The following is a 19,194-nucleotide window of genomic DNA, read 5'->3' as shown; positions in this document are numbered from 1 at the left end:
CAAATTCGTTACTAGGACAACACACCGGTGTGTTGGAGAGTAAACCCACAACGTTAACAATTCGATTACGATGTTTAATAACAACCAGCCTCATTTGGCAACTGCCAGAGTTGTGGAGAAATCTTCGAAACACATTATTACGGATAATATTGGTCGCGTTAAACTAAATGTGTGATGCTGGAAAATGAGGAGTTGAATAGCTCACGATTGTGCGCTGCTTAGTTAACCAACGGATCGCGGGTTATAATTGCGACGTGCGGCAGGTTAGGCTGAAATCCCCCCTTGCAGTGTCAAGGCTTTTTCAATTGTACACCGAACACATTCCGGGTTGGTGGTGGACCGATGTGACCATTGATATTGAGCGGTATTCTCGATGTGGTGTGCTGGATTTGGAAATACTTTCCGGGTCACCGATATAGACAGACCCAGCTGAAATGAGTCACCGTGTAGTTTGACTCAAGCCACATGAGATGTTTTGGGGAGAAATGCCCATCCAGCCATATGAACGTGGCATTTCTGCTGTTGGCCTCAGGGCTGCCATGGAGAGATTGACTTCTGCCAGGGGAACGTGAAACTTGCACCACTTGTGCAGTGATATGAACGGAGAGACAAGCACCACCCCAGTGCAAATGTGAGCAGGGAGAAACCTAACACACACACACACACACACTTATCACAGGCCCTATAACACTTCGTGGCAATTGGTGGCTGTAGAATACATTTAACACCTCTCCAGTGTGTTCTTCAGTTGTGCGACGTTTCTGGGGGGCATCGTTGTAAGCGATCCGCTCCAACGATCTTGGAGCTTTTCAAGATTCTCAACCTATCGGCACGTGGATCAGAGAGCCGCAGAACCCATGCGGTGCAATTAACCCCCCGCTGCCCACCGCCGCCCCTCCCCCCCCATGGCCCTGCTGGCACGTCGCCGCTCACGGCGCCGGGCCCCCGTCGAGCTCACACGTCGGCCTGCGTGGAGCCCATGAGGCTGCTCACGTGCACCGTGTGGTGGCGCCGGCTCGTGAACAGCTCGTGGGGTGTGAGCCCGTCGGGCGTCACGCAGCGGCCCTGGCCCAGCACCACGGAGGCGGGCACGCTGGCCTTGCGGCGCAGCGTGGAGTCGCGGCTCGCGCTCCCGGCCACCGCGGCGGCCCACGCGTCGGACACGTCGCACTGGCCTCCCGCCGCGCTGTTCAGGTTCACGGTGGAGATGGTGGCGGCGCGCTGCAGCGGCGCGATGATAGGCGGCTGCTCCCTGTCGCCGCCGGCCCTGCGCCCGCGCTCCCCCCTCCGGCCGCCCAGGTCGTTCATCTCAAAGCTCTGCCGCAGCTCGGCGCTCGCCTGCGCGCTCCACTTCCACGGCGCCCCGCCGCCGTCGCCGGCCGCCGCGGCGCCCGGCGCCGTCCCCGGCGAGATGCGGATGACCGGGTGCCCGCGCCCGGCGTCGGTGGGGCTGCGCCCGCGGCCGCTCGACACTTCGCTGCCGGACGAGGAGGACGACGCGTCGGTGGTGGTGGGCGTCGCGGCCACGCTGCGCTGCCGCTGGAACGACCTCGCCGCGCCGGTGCCGTGCTGGCGCAGGCTGCCGTACGTGTCGGAGACGTTGACACGAACCCGGGCGCCACCGCCCGCCTTGGGCGACGCCGTCACGGAGGAGGGTGCTGGCGGGGGCGGAGCAATCGGGCCGTCGTGCGCCATCTCCTCCGGGATGTGCACCAGCTGACTGGAACCCGGGCGGGATTGCACCACCACGCGCGCAGCACCGGCAGCAATGCCGGCGCTGTTGCCTTGATCTTGCTGAGTGTAGCCGTTCCCGCCGGCGTTGCCGTTGGCCGCGCTTCCTCCGTTGCACGCTTGCGGCTGTTGCTGCAGCTGCTGTTGCTGCAGCTGCTGCTGCTGCAGCTGCTGCTGGTGCTGCGGCTGCTGCTGCTGCACGCCGGCTCCCGCGTTGCCGGCGTACACTGGCGTGGAGATCGGGTAGCGCTGGTCGCCCACGTTGATGCAGACGCCGGAGCCCAGCTCGCCGTTGGAGCGCCGGTCCGCGCTCAGCTGCCGTTGCAGCGACTGGCGGCTCGTCGAGTCGGCACTCTGCAGCGACGCGTGGCGCTGCGCCGAGCGCCACTGCGCCAGCAGCTGCCGCGAGCGCATCGAGTCGAGCGATGCGTTCGCCGCATCCGACGTCGCGTACACGGTCGCCGAGCCGCCACTGGTGCCGCCGGAGCCGCCGACTCCCCCGCCGACCGACACGATCGCGGGCAGGTGGTGCTGGTGGTGCTGCTGGTGGTGGTGGTGGCCGCCGTTGTGGCCGACGGTGCCGGAGAAGTCCTCCGGGGCCGGCCCGGCGCCCGCCCGCGGGAGGGTGTTGCTGGCGAAGGTGAGCAGCTCGGCGCCGCCCGGCAGCGCGTTGGGGTTAATGGTCTGGATGTCGAGGCTGGCGCGCTTGAAGTGCGACGGCGCCGACGCGCCGCCCACGGAGCCGCTCGAGACGCAGCCGCCGCCCTGCTCCTGTAGGCTGCCGCCGGCGCCGCCGCAAACGCCCGCGCCGGCGCCGCCGCAGCCGGGGTCCCCTCCCCCACCTCCCACGATGCCCCGCGTGAGCGCCCCCTCCGGCTGCTGGCGAGGAAGGTCGAGCTCACGCTCGCGCCGCGCGCCGGGGATGCCCTCGCCGGCGCGCGCCATCGGCTCGTGGCCCAGGTCGAGGAAGGGCTTGGATGCCGCGCCGCCGTCACCTCGGCCCGCCGCTTGGCCGCCCGAGTTCTTCGGCTTGAAGTTGTCCACCACGAAGCGGCCCTGCGAATGCCGGGAAACGGTTGGGTGGGGGAACGACCCGGCATGCTCGCGGCAGCTGTTGGCGCAGTGGCGCCCGGTAGCAGCATCGCTGCGGCGACTCGACCGGCGACCTCTGGGTTACAGGTCCAGCGTGCGCACCACTGCACCACGGAGCTCTTGGTTTGGGGCACCGCAGTGGCGAGATGTTAACTACCTCGCCTGGTAAACAGGGAGGTCGTGGCTTCGATTTCGACCCTGGCACCTGCTGTATATTGGGAGTGTGCATGTTCAAGAGTATTTGGCTGCTATAAATTTCCACACAACGATAAGCCCCTTATTTGAGCTATTATTTGTGATGGCCAGGTCGCGTCTGAAATATAGCCCAGTGGGCCTTATGTGGTCAGAAAAAATAAAGAATATTTTATAATCTCTTTTGGCACTGCGCCGTCTGAGATATGCCGGGGCCCCCTAGCCTGGCTCGTGCAGGCTCGGCTCAGATGTCCTAGTGGAGGATGTGTATTTGTGGGTAGGTGGCAGCTTGTGAAACGAAGTTGACAAGGGTCAAAACTCTGCCTCGGGATTTCCAGTCTCGGATGATTATTATTTGCTTCTGTGTGCATTGTTAAATGATTACGTCTGCTGATTTGTGACCGATCACGTGAAACTGATGATGTATTGCTTATGTCTTTCCTTGGGAATCCATGAGATGTGAATCTCATGGATTGTTCCTCATTAAATACCCGTTACTACATATAATATTTTGTGGGGGGCGATCGTTATGAATTCGGGTCACAGATTCATAGCGATACGCTTGTGAAAACTCCTTTTTTAAAAGCAGTTTTTTCGTGTATGGTTTGTTGTCCTTCCCTCGCACCCTCTGAATAGCATCGTTGACTATTTCCGGTGCGAAAGAAGTTCAACAAATATACATATAACGATGCGTGAACCCCGTGACCCGATTTCGATTCCCAGCCACGGCAAACATTAGTGGCGAATGATATCCGAATTGGCCCTTCACCCGAGCCACAAAAATACGATTCAATTCATCGGGCAAACAACCAACCTTCACTGATAGTGGCACCATTGCCACCAGTTCCCCAGCGCGTCCGCCACTCACCAGGTACAGGGCGACGGCTGCCCCCAGGAGGAATCCAGTGTAGATGTCGGCAGGGTGGCTCCTGTACTGCACCGTCTGCGCCAGGCCCGAGATGCTGGCGCACAGCATGAAGGCCAGCACCAGCACCGCCTTGAGCAGCTTGGTGCTGTCGGTCAGCACCGTGTTCAGGTACATCTGGCGGCGATGGTGACACAGGGGGGAGTTGCTCGATGATGGTCGTGACTTTTCAAGAGCGCCGGTCGGTTTGTTCCATCACAGTGCCATGTTCTCGCTCACCGGCTTGCTATCCGCAACAGTGGGGCAATGTCCTTGGCGCTCGTTTGCTGCCCGCATTCACAAGAACATCGTGAGTCGTACGAAATTATTTCTGGCATGAAATATGGAAGTCATCGAAATTTTTACTTTTTTTTATTATCACAAATATGCCCCCCCTCAGGTGTCAGTCTTTTCACCTGGCGCAACCAAACGGCTGTCTTCCCTGCACTCTCCCAGCTCGGTGGCATGGCGAGCGGTCGTGTGCGTGCTTTTTATTACTTAACTATACCTACTGCTTTTTGATAAAATGTTCAGTGCTTTGAGCCCGACAGCCAACCGGGGTTAATACCACGGGTGTGTTGACCATAAATATGCGCCGTCCACTTCGCAGTGGAATGCTCAAGATGCTCAAGATCCCATGGCGCAGTTTAATGAAAACGAACGCCACGTGTGCGTCATCGTCAAAGTGTTCAAAATGTGAAAAGTTACCCGCAAATTACTTGATTTGATCAAACCGTATCGCAAACATCACCCCCAACCGGCACAATACGCTTGTCTGTGTAAACGTAGTGCCTTCGTGATGGCCTTGCGATAAGAATGGGGCAAATACTAAATTTGCTAATATGTGATTAATATTATACGGCTCTTGTGCTAGACTGCCTCCGTCAGGCCTGTGGTGAGTCACAGAACTTCCTCTTGCTCAGCGCCATTCAGCGGTAAAACTAAACAATGTTTTATTTTACCAGGTAAGGCCCACTGAACTGTATAGCTCTTTTTTCAGAATCGACCTGGCAATAAATGATAGTTCAACGAAGTGGCTATTCATGGGGCCAAATACTCGAAACGCGCGTTTCTAAATGTGGAGGGAAAAACCAGAGGGACCGGAGTAAAATCCACGTGACCACGGGAAGAGAGACACGCAAACTCCAAATGAAACCAATGGAACACCAATATGGGGCTGATTGAATCAGGTCAGGTCTTTAAAATAACAAAAGTGAAAAATAAAATGGTGACTCCCAAGAATAAAAATGTGCTTATTAGTTTCCCAATCGGCTGCTTCCTTCGGTGCCATTACATTTTATAATGATGTTATCTCGCCCGGCAAGGAGATGGAGCGATGAAATCATCTCCTGCGCACGTCCTCGGTGGAACGTTACATCGCAGAACCATGAAAGGGGGCAGCATCTTGGGGAAGCCTTCAAACGACAGAATGTTTTATAACCATTCCGTAAATCCCTTTTAACTTACTGGACTTTTACATAATTAATTCTATGTTTAAATATTGTCTAAGATCACTTATTGCTGTCATGCGGATTATTAATTGGTTCTGCCGGCTGAATTCTCAATTATTTTGTCCCTGTGAAATAAGGCTAATGCATCACTGTCACTTCGTCAAGATCCCTTCTTGAAAAAAAAGTGACTCATGCATCTCGAGGGTTAAACAGAGATGACTAATAGATAACATTGAAGCTCACGTAAGTCCCGAATCGGGTTGCCGAACATCCTGGGTGTCCCCGGGATTATCTTGTTGCAAAAGTGGCCACTGTCCTGGGAACACTGTAACTCTTCTGCGGGGGCGACATTAATAGTCTCGTTTTTTGACAGTTGCGTAAGAATAATTAACCGTTCAAGACGACACATTTACGAGTAGTTATCCCCTCTCGCCGATTTGCGAGTTGTATGCATGAATTATGTATTACATATGTTGAACTTCTTTCGCGCGAAGCCAACAGTGCTAATCGGAGGTGCTTGGGGAAGGACAACAAACGAAACACAAAATGCAGTTCTAAAGAAATGAGTTTTCAATCTAGATGATTTGAAAGTGCATAGCTCCAGTGGCTTGCTAAATATCGGAAGGAAGAGCATTCCAGACGGCCGCAGAAGCGCATCCGAGAACGCGGCGATGCGGATAACGTCTTTGTTCGATGGCCAGCCAAAAGTGTAATGCATAGTGTAGTGTAGAGTAGTGTATAGTGTTGTGCATAGTGTAGTGTATAGTGTCATGTGTAATGTATGTAGCATCTGAAAGCATGTGATGCAGTGAACGTCTTTGTTCGACGGTTCGCAAAAAGCTGCCACTGCTGCGATGATGATGATGAGAGTTGTCCTCCTCCTTCTATCACGATGCGTCCCGGTTTTTTTTCTACCTCCCGCGAAGAACGTCAAAGGCGCTGCATCAACAGTTCACTCACGGAGATGTAGACGGCAGCGAAGGCGCCCACACTGGCGTGCTGGCACGGAAAGGAACGCCTGCAACGACAACGGCGACAACACATGGTGGTGGCTACTTGTCCACCGCAAAAAACCAGCCCGCCACCGGCCGATGGCTCTATGTAGCCACCAGCCGTTGGCTCTATGTAGCCACCAACCTGCAGCTTTGCCTGGGCACACCGGCCGTTGGCTCTGCGCAGACACTGGTGGCCGATTGACTGCTCGTCACATTGTAACTCGGGGCGTCACAAAAGTGCGTCTGTAACAAAAGGTGCGGCCCTGCGTTTGCTCGCTGGCTCACGACACTGCACGGCGGAAGGGCCTCCAGCTAAAGGGAGCTCTGGAGAGCCCCCTCCCCTGACAGAGGATATTTGGCCTACTTTGCCACGCTGACCAGATGTGCTAGTGGAGGAGGTGGGATAACCCACACTTTAACCCCACCACACGCGATCCACCCATGGACTGATGCTGCTGCTGCACACATTTACTGTACACCACTGGATTCAGGAATCTTGCCCAATCGTTTCAACTGCCACGCCAGGAGACTGAATTGATGGATTGAATCGGCGACCTCCAGATGACAAGTTTAGCATGCGGAACATTACAGCACGGCAGCATCCACCAAACTTTACATACAAAAAGCGAATTTAATCCGAGAGAAACGTCAAATGTCATAAAATATATTCATTAGAGGCAATTCCCATTTGTGCCTGTGTATGCCTTAACATGGCATGCATCACCGCTTCCCACTCCCACAGTTGCACTCTTGATAGAGGGCAGAGTGTTCTTAATTATGTGAGCTCGAGAAAAAAATAATGTGTTTTTCAAGCCTAAGCGTCAAGTTAAACATTAGGGCTCTCTCCAGATTGCACAGAAACTCGCAGTTAGTCCCATTGCTGCTGTGGTGGAACGGTGACCAGTGTGCTACCCAAAATGCCAGGGCAGCATCATTAAGAATCAGAATGTTTATTTATACTGGAGGAATCCGATGAGCTTTTCACATATGTCAGTAGGGGCACGGGGTTCGAATGTCCCAACAACAAACAGAAGAAGAACACAAGAACACACTGATCGATTTCAGAAGTAACCTGGCCACGAATGATATCTCAATGAGGTGGATTATCGTGTGGCAATGTATAGAGGGCAAAATTATCTAAATTATCTAAATGCATGTTTATAACTCTCCAATGGCCAGCCTATCAACTGCAGCCAATTGCCACGACACAAATGCAAGCCGTTAAGAAGAGGATTTGCGAACTCGAATTTCGAGTTCATGACCTGATGAAGCTCACAGCAGTTTGAGCGAAATGTTAAATTCACTCGTGAAAATGTCTAATTCCACCTTGTGTTAACGCTTAATTGGTCGGAATTTGATTGATGAGTTGTCACGTATAAATAATAATGATGCGTTTGTAAACGCGATAGTCTTGTTGGGTTGTGGAGGGTTAGTGAAATTAATTTCCGGGTAAAACCACTGTCACGTGGGCCACACCCGACCAAAAAATAAATACGAAAAAAAACCACTGAACACATTTGTCAAAAAGCACTGTGGCATTAATTAAAAGACCAATGATATGTGCTGTAAAGAAGGGCAACGGCCCTTCTTTACAGCACATTGTCAGCAACGTCACGAATGGACATCTAAAAAAAAAAACTTCAAAGCTCATCACATTTCTCCAGGATAAATATTCTGATTCTGATTCAGCAATAATGTACTATGACAATGTGCAACCAAGAAGCGCCATTGCCAGAAACATGAGCCGTGTCCTTCCTCAAAGACATCAGTGATCATGGCCTGCCTTCCACGTAGCCCTGTCCATGATATTTACTCAACAACTCTGCATCAGATTCTCCCAGGTGCATCCAACCGTTGCAAGTTGCTTCTGCAACTGAATTTGCTGTCTTTCCCATCTCCTCCTTTATCTCGCAACCCTCATTTTCCCGTTTTTTTTTTTTGCACCGCTGATCAGTGTGGTTGGCTACGTACGGTGCAAAAGACGTTCAACATACATACATATTCCCCCCCTCACCCCAAATCGTACGGCTGATGTAGATGCAGAGCAGCAACTACAAGTTCACGTTCAGGTGGTCAAGCCCAGATAACAAACGCGTCAGGAGTAACCCAAGCACACAAACTACAGATCGAGACGAGCGAGAGGAACGGCCGCCGCATAGCTTCGGGCGCACCTGGCGTGGGAGATAGAGCGGCGGTCGGTGCCCGTGCAGACGTCACGCGTCACAAAGTCGCCCTCCTCGCAGCCGCCGGCTGCCAGCAACGTGTAGTTGGGCCGGCACACGGTGAGGAAGTACGGCGCCTGGTAGCCTGTGGCGAGCTGCACCACGTCCGTCATGAGCGCCGTGACACATAGGCCGAACGCGTGCATGCCTGCCGGGGGTGGCCACCGCTGTTATTGCAATCGTGGTGGTGGTCGTCGCCGCGTTCGACGTCTTCATCGTCGTCGTAACATTTATGGTCGTCGTCATCATCATGATCGACATCGTCATCGCCATCATCATGATCGACATCGTCGTCCTCATCATCACAATCATCATCATCATCACGATCATCATGGTCGACATCATCGTCGTCATGATCAACATCATCGTTATTGTCATAATTATCATCATCATGATCGACATCGTCATTACAATCATTTTCATCATTGTCATAATTTTCATCATGATCATCATGATCAACGTCACCGTCGTCATGATGAACATCATCGTTATTGGCATCATGATTGACATCGTCATCATCATGATTGACATCGTCATCCTCATCATCACAATCATTATCATGATTGTCATCATTGTCATCATGATCATCATGATCGACATCATAGTCGTCATCGTCATGATCGTTGTTGTCATAATTAGCATCATTGTCATCATGATGATCGACATCGTCGTCGTCATCATCATAATTGACAATATTATCATCATGATCATTATCAATCATCGACATCATCGTCATCATTATTAACATCACTGTCATTATCATCATCGTCTTGATCATCAACGTGCATAATACTTGTAAGCATGATCATTCACACACACCACGTGCAACTTCTTTATTATTGACTTTAGTTGTTATCAACTCCGGGCAGATACTAGTGCATGCGGTCAGCCAGCTGAGTTATCAGAGTTGACTCTTGCGCACTGACTAGTCCCGGAATCACTGCTACAACAATTCACATCCGCAAGAGCGACTCTATGTTATATGTCAATCTACTACCCAACTTATGCTGACACGTGGACTCCACAGCGAACTTTTTCATTCTTCGAATAAACACGGCAGTTGCTGAAGAAGCTCGCACCATTTCTAGATTTGAAGTTTTCGTGACTGCAAGGATCCATACTCTTTGGTTCTTTCGGTAAAGTCACGTAGGTGAAAATAATAATAAAATTAAATTAAAATAAAAAAGTGAAACAACTAAATTAAATTACGACGTTTCGGGCGCAACACACGCATCCTTCATCACTTAAGCGTCCTTCATCACCACTTAAGAGCGAAGCGTCAAACATCATCATACGTATACCAGGGCAGTTCTCGTTCACCCTCAGAATGATTCGGTGCGCGAGCAAAATCACAGATGTGTGCAAAGGCCGCCATGCCGATCACCAACAGTTTCACCAGCTCTGTGATCCTTTATCTGGATGTTTGGCAAACTGCACGAAAGATGATTACATTTTAAATGGGATGCCAAACAAACGGCTGTGGGGAACCCGTGAAACGCACACATCGGTGAGCGATGCGGTTCCACCCATGGATCCCGTATGTGTTTGTATGAAGAAGCGTGTAAGTAGTGGTTCCACCGCTGCATGATAATTCATTCTTCCCCCGGCGTCATCTGCTACAGCTCAGCAGGCAGGCGGCGTCGTGCCGCTGCGTGTCCGCGGGGAGCGATTATCTGGGGGCCCTTTCTCGATTCGCCGGTGGGGGGGGGGGGAAGCGTTGGCAGGATACCGCCCTCGGAGAAAATAGAAAATCGATGTCACGGCGTCGAGGCAGATGGGCCCGATATCGAATTTTCGTTGTGCCCGAAAACTTTTTGATGCGTGTTTGTTTCCCCGCTCCGACGCCTTTACTCCGCGCGTAAAAATCTCAGCACATTTTCAGCGCGCTTCCTAGAAATGTCGATGTGCGTGTGTATTTTACTGCCGCGTAGGGATTCTCGCGGTTGCCGCACGTTGTTCGGAGCGATGTCCGACGTTTCGCCCCGCGTGCCTGGGAGCAACGCGTTTGGCATTTTGCCGAACGACATGCGCTCACAAGCCAAATGCAAACCCGGGGAGCTGTGTGCGTATTTATTTTTAATGGCGTGTGCAGAACCACATGCTGACACGTACGTTGGCATGTGAGTATCTATGTATGTATGTATCCCATATGTATTTTGTATGAAGGGCATTGCTGTATTATGTATGCATGATACATTATTAAGTGTCTCTAATTTTACAGCCATTGATTTAACTCCATGAATGTTTTAGTCTACTCCACAACATAATATAAATTACATTTACCGCATAAATGCAGAGTGGACGTTTACATTCTTGGAATAAACACGGTCGTGGTTCGCTGAATGTTAAGGGAGACCATAAAACCAGTCATGAAGTTAATTTGATTCACTTGAATTCTCATGTCAATTTGTGAGAATATATTCTTGTTCAAATGAATTATATTACGTACAAAATAAGGCAAAGGTGCAGCACTGCAATTGCTCGAAATGTCTTCCACGCGAGCAAACTCTTGCGGGTATTTTGATCTACTCTTCAACGTTGGCCAGATATGTTCCGAGTGGTAGGCATACCCACACTTTACCCCACCGCGTGCCAATTATACCGCCCTGGTGGACAAGAGGCTGGGGGGTATTCTTTGGATCTATCGGTTAAGTCACGTAGATAGGTTCAAAGAAAATAACTAAATAAACTACGACGTTTCGATCGCAACACAAACGACCGCTTGTGTTGCTATCGAAGCGTCGTAGTTTTTATTTTTAGTTTCTTTGAACCTATCTACGTGACTTTACCGAAAGACTCAACAGAATATGAATTCCTGCAGCCACGAAAGCTTTAAGTCAAGGCTGGGGGGTGTTAAGGAACTGGCAAATTGGTTTCACTGCCGCCCCGGACAGGGGAATGGAACTGGCAAACTCTCGGTTGCAGGTTCAGGGCATGAACCACTCCAGTGACGGGATGCCAATTACCTCACCATGTGTAATACAAGACTCGACCACGGTATCTGGCTTGGTGTCCTTTATTCGGGTTCGTCTACTTTTCCCACACGGCTCTTTCCCTCTGAGACCCTTGGCTCGGCGCCGACGCTGCTGTCGCTCCCGTCGCCGCTAGCAGCCTCGCTGCTGACCTCCTCGCGCAGCCTCTCCGGCTGCCCTCGCTGCAGCTCCACCACTGCTCTCCCTCTCCGAGCAGTCCCACTGCTGCCTCTTCGTGCAGCCTCGCTGGCTGCTCTCGCTGCAGCCTCGCCGCTGCCCCCTGGGTTGGTCACCGCTGGCCAACGGTGCCAATCCTCTCTCCGAGTGTGTGTGGCGATCTCGCCACTCCTCCCAGCCTTCGCCCTGCGTGGCCTCACCCTAGTCCAGTCTCCAACAACCTCCCTTCCTCTTCCGGTTTCTCCCCTTAAAGACCCGAACCCCTCTCCCACGTGACGTAACTCCTCCCCCCTGTGACGTCACATCCGGAAGGTCGTTTACGCCCGCATTACACATGTATGCAGGAGGTCGTGGGTTTGATCCCGACCGTGACGCATGCTGTATATTAGGAGTTTGCGTGTCTCTCTCCGCGTGGTTGCATGGATTTTTCTCCGGCTCCTCCAGTTTTGCCCTCCACATGTCAAATCAACATCACGCGAGTATTTTTGGCTGGTATAAATTTCCACGTGATAAGCCACTTCATTGAGCTATCATTTGTGGCCAGGTTTCTTCTGAAAAAAAAGAGCTATGTAGCTGAGTGGGCCTTAACCTTGTTAATTAAAAAATTGTTTAGTTTAGCTTTCAGTTTAGTTTCATGTTATTTTATTATGTTATTTGATACAGAATGTTATTTGTACAAGGAGCACAGAATCACAGTACAATGATGGATTTTGCTCCACTACTCACCGCCACATTGCATAACCCCCGCAGCTGTCTGTGACAACCCTGGCGTGCGCAGTCGCCACCCAAGAACGGCTCTCCAAGTGGTCAAGACCACCGATCCTCGAGATCGGAGGAATGTGAAATGTGGATAACTTGGTAGAAGCAGCAGCAGATTTGGGCGACTGCAAGCACTTGCACGTGTGATTCAATTGAAGCAGCGTGGCCAAACGATGGGAACCTTGTACCGGAGTCTGAATCCTTGACACAATGGAAGAGTCCAAGTGGCACGTGGGTGGCACAGGGATCATGGCGCTGATGCGGCACCTCTGAGATCCTCCAGGGGGGTGGGGGGGATTGTGCTGCTGGATATCAGTAAAAAAGAGCTTCATAGCTGATATAAATAAAGTTTCTGATTCTGAAATGGGCAGTGAATTGAGGATATCAGCCAAAGTCGCGGGTGACAGCGCAAAAAACAAAAACCCATCATGTGAAATTTGGATTTTTCGCTTTTATTTGCTTATCCGTGGTAGTTCTATGGGTTCTCTGTGCAAGTCTGTAGGTTTCTCTATATGAGTCTACGAGGTTCTCCCACATTACTCACATCATCGGTCGTTGCTCGACACACGCTCTTTTGGGAGGTGCTGTTAAATTGAATCCATCTGGCAAACTCAGGTGTCACAGAATGTGGCTTTCCAAGGTCAAAACACAACAATAAACTTGATCGTCGATTGCATTTCAAATGCCGTACATAAGAAGAAGACTTGAGGCTCAGGCGTGACTTTGATGACCGTGTGCTTTACTCGTAATAAAGGTTTTCGGGTGAGATTGCATAAATATAAATGTGTCGTTACACCCTATACCACCCGACACAGCCAATTAGTAAGTTTTGTAATGTAAAGAAAACGTGCCAATTAGTACCAGCACACCGATGTGTTAGAGAGTAAACTCACAACATTTACAATTTGAGTACGACGTTTCGCTTGTGAGTACAACCAGCTTCATCCGGCGATTTTCCATAATTTAAATAAATATAAAAGGTAAAGTTGTGATTATGTGTGTCTGTTCAAAATGTTTAGCGTACTTCCCAACATGCAACAAACTTGAAATTTGCCATGTGGGTACTTTCCAGACTGTACACCATGCAAAAAATATTAAAATACACTTTTGCGTATTTTTGGTGGGGGGGAGCTCAATAATGCATATATTTTTTGCACGGCAAGTGAGCTGTGACGTCACATCTGTCATGTGACCCACGCATGTGGAAGCGTAACGCATTGTAGTGTAGTGGTTAGCGTGCCGCGCTACGAACCCGCCGACCCGAGTTCGATTCCCGCTCACGGCCACCACTGGTGACAATTATTTCAACCGCTCCTGGGCCTCCCCTAGGTCGACTCAGCCTCAAACGAGTAACTGCTGTGGTGTGTGAACATCGCCACTGGGGAGACAAAGGCGGCTGGGCGTGGTGCTGTCACCCACCCCCTCGTTTTTAATAATTGTAAGAGGCAAGATGATGTCATCACTGTGTGCTTATCGAGAAGTTCAGAGGGTGGTTAATGTAATCATATAATTTGTAAATGTGAAAACATACAGTACGTATTACCGGTTGGGTAAGTTACAGTTAGTCAATAGATATAGTCTATAGTCTCACCGATGAAGCGCACGGATCGACGTAGGAAAGAGTTGAAGTTGCAGCCACCGGCGTTGATGTTTGGCTCCAGCAAGTGCTCACTGCCGCGCTTAATCAGCACGCAGTACAGGAGGCCTTCCATGAGCAGGATCTGCACAGAGCGGAGACCCGTGGGGGGGCGGGGGGGGGTGTTGCCTTAGACGCAGAGACGGATTTAGAACAATGAGGTGCTGTGGGCCCCCTGGGTGCGGTAATAAATCATTTGTACATTTGGTTGTGGTCCAATTCTCACAGCGCAAAGGCTATCGCGAAAGCACTATGTTTCACGCACAGGCAGAGGCTGCCAGTAGCCGGGCTCGATGTTGTAATTTTTAGCAATTTCAGCGACTTGTGGGTAATTTCCCAAATTAGCTAAAAGCAAAAGGTCAAGCCATCACAGGCGGCCTTCCCATTTTTGCGAATGGCACCAACGGGATCTCCGACGTCCGCCGCAAAGCAGACGGCAGCGTATTTCATGATTTTAAATCTGCCGCGCGGTATTAACCAGGGCGGCCGCCGGTCCGCGAACCGCACACCTCTGCAGAAAAGCGGCGGCAAGCCCGTGGTGTCGCCTGCTGTACATTTGGAGTTTGCATGTCTCTCTCTCTCTCACCGTGGTCGTGCGGATTTTTCCCCGGGTCCTCCGGTTTTCCCCTTCAACATTCAGAATCGACATCACGCGTTTATAGAGTATTTGGCTGTTACACGTTTTCACACGAAGATGAACCACTTCGTGCTCGCGGCAGCTGTTGGCACAGTGGCACCCGGTAGCAGCGTCACTGCAGGTCCAGCGCGCGCACCACTCCACCACGGAGGCTCCCGGTTTGGGGCACCCCAATGACGAAATGTTAACTACCTCGCCTGGTATACAGGGAGGTCGTGGGTTCCAGTCCAACCCTAACACCTGTATATTGGGGGTTTGAATGTTCACTCTCTCCGTGGGAGTGTGGATTTTTCCCCGGGTCTTCCGGTTTTTCCCCTCCACATTTAGAATCAACGTGCGCTTCGAGTATTTGGCTGCTATACATTTTTACACGAAGATAAACCACTTCCTTGAGCTATAGTTTTGTGATAGCCCGGTCACTTCTGAAAAAGAGCTATATAGCTCAGTGGGCCTTACCTGATAGAAAAAAATATATATTAGGGATCTTTAGCCAGTATCAGGAATGATGAAAAATCAGAATAGCATTGACCCTTTCTGGCAATAAACACATATTGCGATGTTTAAACACCAAATAGATACATGCTCGCCTTTTGGCGTTCTCTGGTCTCAGACAAGGCCATAAAGAAGGTTGTCTGCGGTGTAGGCCAATCAATTTAGAAGACGATGCGTATATTATCAGTGGACGTTTGTTTGCATGTTTTGGCATAAGTATGTGTGGTTAATGCAGACTTGTTGCAGACCTTGGCGTTTCAACATCTTAACGCCTCCTGTTCTATCGCCAGAAAGGCTCAAACCTATTCTCATTGCTTCACCAAGAAAAAAAACCAAACAGACAGATAGATGAATCTACAGGTGGATGGGTACCGACAGCGCAGGTCCTGCGAAGGCCAAGCTGAGGAGCATGAGGAAAGGCAGCAGCTCGTCTGAGGGGTCCAGGTAAGGCATGCTCAGCGACCGGTCGCGGCAGCGGAACCCGGCCTGCACCGGCTGGAACACGTCGGTGAGCTCCAGGAAGTAGAGCGACACGGCCGCAGACACCACCAGCGGCAGCTGCGTTTTCACCGCCAAGCCCCCAGGCGGTCAACGCCAGTGCATGGAGAGAGGAGGAGGGGGGTGAGCGGAGGTGAGTTTGTGTTTTGGGGGGTACGTTACAGAGCACGGGGAGCGGCGGGTGGGCGGGGGGGGGGGGCAGCAGCCATGACTGAGACATCTGTGACAAAGAGCTTCGTAGCTCATCGGATTCTTCCAGTCGACATAAAGATTCTGATGTCGGAAAGTTTGTTGGGGGTGTGGGGGGGTGTAATTTTAGGGAGTAGTTCCCTGATGGCTTTTACTTTTTGTTTGATATCGTGTCTGCTGAGCACAGAGGGCACCAGAGGCCCACAATGTCCAGTTGTCAGCAATTAACAGCACTCTGATTAAAGTTGTAAGAGACAAGAGTAGACGCATTTGTTTGCTTACGTCGAGGAATTGGTTAAGTTACAGATAGGATCTGTGAGGTTCACCCTCCAACATAATCACAGAGAAGAGGAGTTCTATCACACTATAGTTGAGCTAACTCTACGTAACGACAGTAGTGACGACTGATTCGGTGCTGAGCGCACTGCGTGTGCGCTGCTGTGTATTGAGAGGTTCCGCCATTGGCAACAATTGGCGTTTCCGTTTGCCCTGTTGACGACGGCGACACGCGGATTCAAAAAACGAAAACAACCAGGATTAGTGTGCGGATTGTTGAGGGTGTCTCTTAGCCGCATCAAAACAGACTGAGGGTGTCTGGGACCCTCCCACTCACACCCACAGTGGCAGCGCTGCTGCATTCAGAAACTTTAAAAACAACGTTCCTCATTACTCTTGGCATAGAGCGGCTCTTTTACTTGGACATGGTGTGTCAACAAATTTGGGAACTGCTAATTCAGCCAGAAACTATTTTTCCAACCTTTCTGGATACGGAAGAAAATGGCAGACATACCGAGATGCTGGACGTACTCGGACGAACTGACTTTTTCATCCGTGCTGAGACAGTGGTGGTGCATTTGTCAAATCGTTAGTTCAGTGGTGCATAACCTGCGGTGCACGCACCACCTGGGGGTACGAGATATCCTTTCTGTGGGTGCGAGACATGGCCAGATGTTTTTTAAGGTAAGTAATCGAAAACACAAATTAAGCATGGGCACGTAAGTACAACTACTTTGTTTCATCAAACCCCTGTGTTTATTAACATGAATCATTTGTTAACGATTATTGAAAAACAAATGGGTGCAAGCCTGCAGTAAAGGTTAAGAGCCACTGCGTTAGTTTATTCAATGGATAAACGATATTTCCCAAAAGTGCACCTAGTTAATTACCTTCAAAATGACACGTCATTCATATTATTTTTACCGCAAGATTTTGCTTCAAGGTGTGGAACGACAGATTCATAATCCAACTGAAGGCAAAAAAAATGTTCCATTGCCGGATTTTCCCGCATGCACAAGAAGCACCCTAGGGGATGGGGACATTCACTTCTGAATGGGCATCCGTCATCTGCTTGGTGCAGTGTACAAATGTGAGGCTCAAGACTTGGGGCGAAGTTAAATAAAACATAGTATTTTGTGCAGTATTTCGGCTCGGTATGCAGGAGGTCGTGGGTTCGATCCCGACCCTGACGCCTGTATATTTGGAGTTTGCGTGTCTCTCTCTCTCCTCGTGGTCGCGTGGATTTTTCTCCGGGTACTTCGGTTTTTCCCTCCACATTTAGAATGAACATACGTTCAGATCATATGGCTGCTATAAATTTCCACACGATAAGCCAACTTCGACAAGCCATAATTTGTGATAGCCATGTTACTTCTGAAAGAAGAGCTGTCGTAGCTCAGTGGGCTCTACCATGGCAAAAAAACAAATAGTACATCAAATATAGACTGGGCTGAGACTGTGGAAATCATCTGGCTTGGAACTTATCTTCATCCCACGTGGGAGGCCTGGATTGGCGCTGAAATCTCAGAGGCATGGCTGCGGCACTTTGATATGAGAAGGGTTGTCTGACTCACCAACTCACTCTGCCGGTGTGGTTTTTTAACGGACGTAGTAAATTTTTCTTTATAATATTAATAAAATATAACGGATGCAGCCTTTGCTATTTAATACTAAGGCTTTCACGACCAATATTATGATTGATAATTAGCATACTACTTTGGTAGGGGGGGGGGGTTAGGTCACGTGAGCACAACGTAAGTTCGTTTTACACTCCACCGCTGGACACAGCCAAACGAATGAAGCTGTCACGTGGACAAAATGTGAGCATTGATTTTACTTCGAGCAAACTGGTAGGCAGAATTTTTAAAATTAGTTTCATTTAAGAAACTTGCCCCATTGTTTCAACTGCCGCACCGGGAGATGTGCTGTTGAGAAATTGGCACGGCGGTTGCGAGCGTGTGTGCGTGCGTGCGTGCTGCGGATGCATTCGTGTCGAGCGTGCGATTGTGCATCCATCTTTTTCCCCCACAAATTAATCCACGCGGAAATCTCAGAGAGCAGTGCACCTCGTGTTTTTGGAAGACGGCTGCAGAAATATTCTTCAGACTTCAAACAGAAAAATTCGCATCGCCTTTTTTTTTTTAAATCAGCAGAGTGTACGCATTCAGTCACACTCTACTCTGGCATTAATTCTCGTGCGACAATCAAACCAATGCATATTTAACTATCCACGCTGGTACATAGCCATATTAAGTGCACACATTAATTGAACATGGTGATGATGTGTCGTCGTTGTTATTGTGCACGTGCAGTTATTTGTGGCCAGCCTGAGACAACCCAGTTTCAATTAGGTGTCTGAAACCCAGATTCGAACCCAGGCTCTCACCGCTCCGAGCCACGCGGCCTCCTCGTGGCGCGTTCACGTGCCGTTCGTCGGCATTGCCAGTAGCCGAGCGTTGCGAACGAATGCTCGTGGTGACACTTTCACTGACCTCCACGAAGTAGAAACATGGCAGCAAAGTGACGCTATCCTTGGACTGTCTGTGCCGCGGCTTGTCTTTGGTTGATATGACACGAGACATGTTGAATGTCATACCAGGATGGGCCCTCTCGAGATACGTCGGCAAACCGCGGCAGCTCCTGCCATTCACCACAACACAGAGACACGCGCGTGCGAACATGGATTTGTGTTATGGTGTGTGCGTGTTGGAGTATTGTATACGCGTGTGGGGAGCTCTGCACTACGAACCTGGTGACCCGAGTTCGATTCCCGCTCATGGCCAACACTGGTGACAATTATCTTAATCGGTCAAGGGTCTCCCCTAGGTCGACTCAGCCTCAAATGAGTACCTTGTGTGGTGTGTAAACATCACCACTGGGGAGACAAAGGTGGTCGGGTGTGGTGTTGGCCACCCACCCCCTTGTGTGCCGTGTCGGTATTCATAGGTGCTCGGTAACAGCACTTGCCCCA

The 19,194-nt window shown here is 50.5% G+C and overlaps 1 protein-coding gene across 1 annotated transcript; it reads right to left on the bottom strand.

Moving 5' to 3' along the window:
- Positions 1 to 954: 954 nt before the first annotated feature.
- LOC144733413 (phospholipid phosphatase-related protein type 4-like) lies at positions 955 to 18,805 on the bottom strand. Its single transcript, XM_078615323.1, has 7 exons — positions 18,716 to 18,805; positions 15,633 to 15,818; positions 14,087 to 14,216; positions 8,537 to 8,735; positions 6,331 to 6,388; positions 3,884 to 4,057; positions 955 to 2,787 (listed from the first exon to the last, which is right to left on the bottom strand). The coding sequence occupies exons 1-7, from the start codon at positions 18,803 to 18,805 to the stop codon at positions 955 to 957; spliced, it is 2,670 nt and encodes an 889-aa protein (XP_078471449.1).
- Positions 18,806 to 19,194: the final 389 nt, after the last annotated feature.

The sequence above is a fragment of the Lampetra planeri genome, chromosome 46 (genome assembly GCF_965212315.1).
Source record: "Lampetra planeri chromosome 46, kcLamPlan1.2.h2, whole genome shotgun sequence".
Lineage (NCBI taxonomy): Eukaryota > Metazoa > Chordata > Hyperoartia > Petromyzontiformes > Petromyzontidae > Lampetra > Lampetra planeri.
This window is presented reverse-complemented; position numbering and strand designations above follow the sequence as displayed.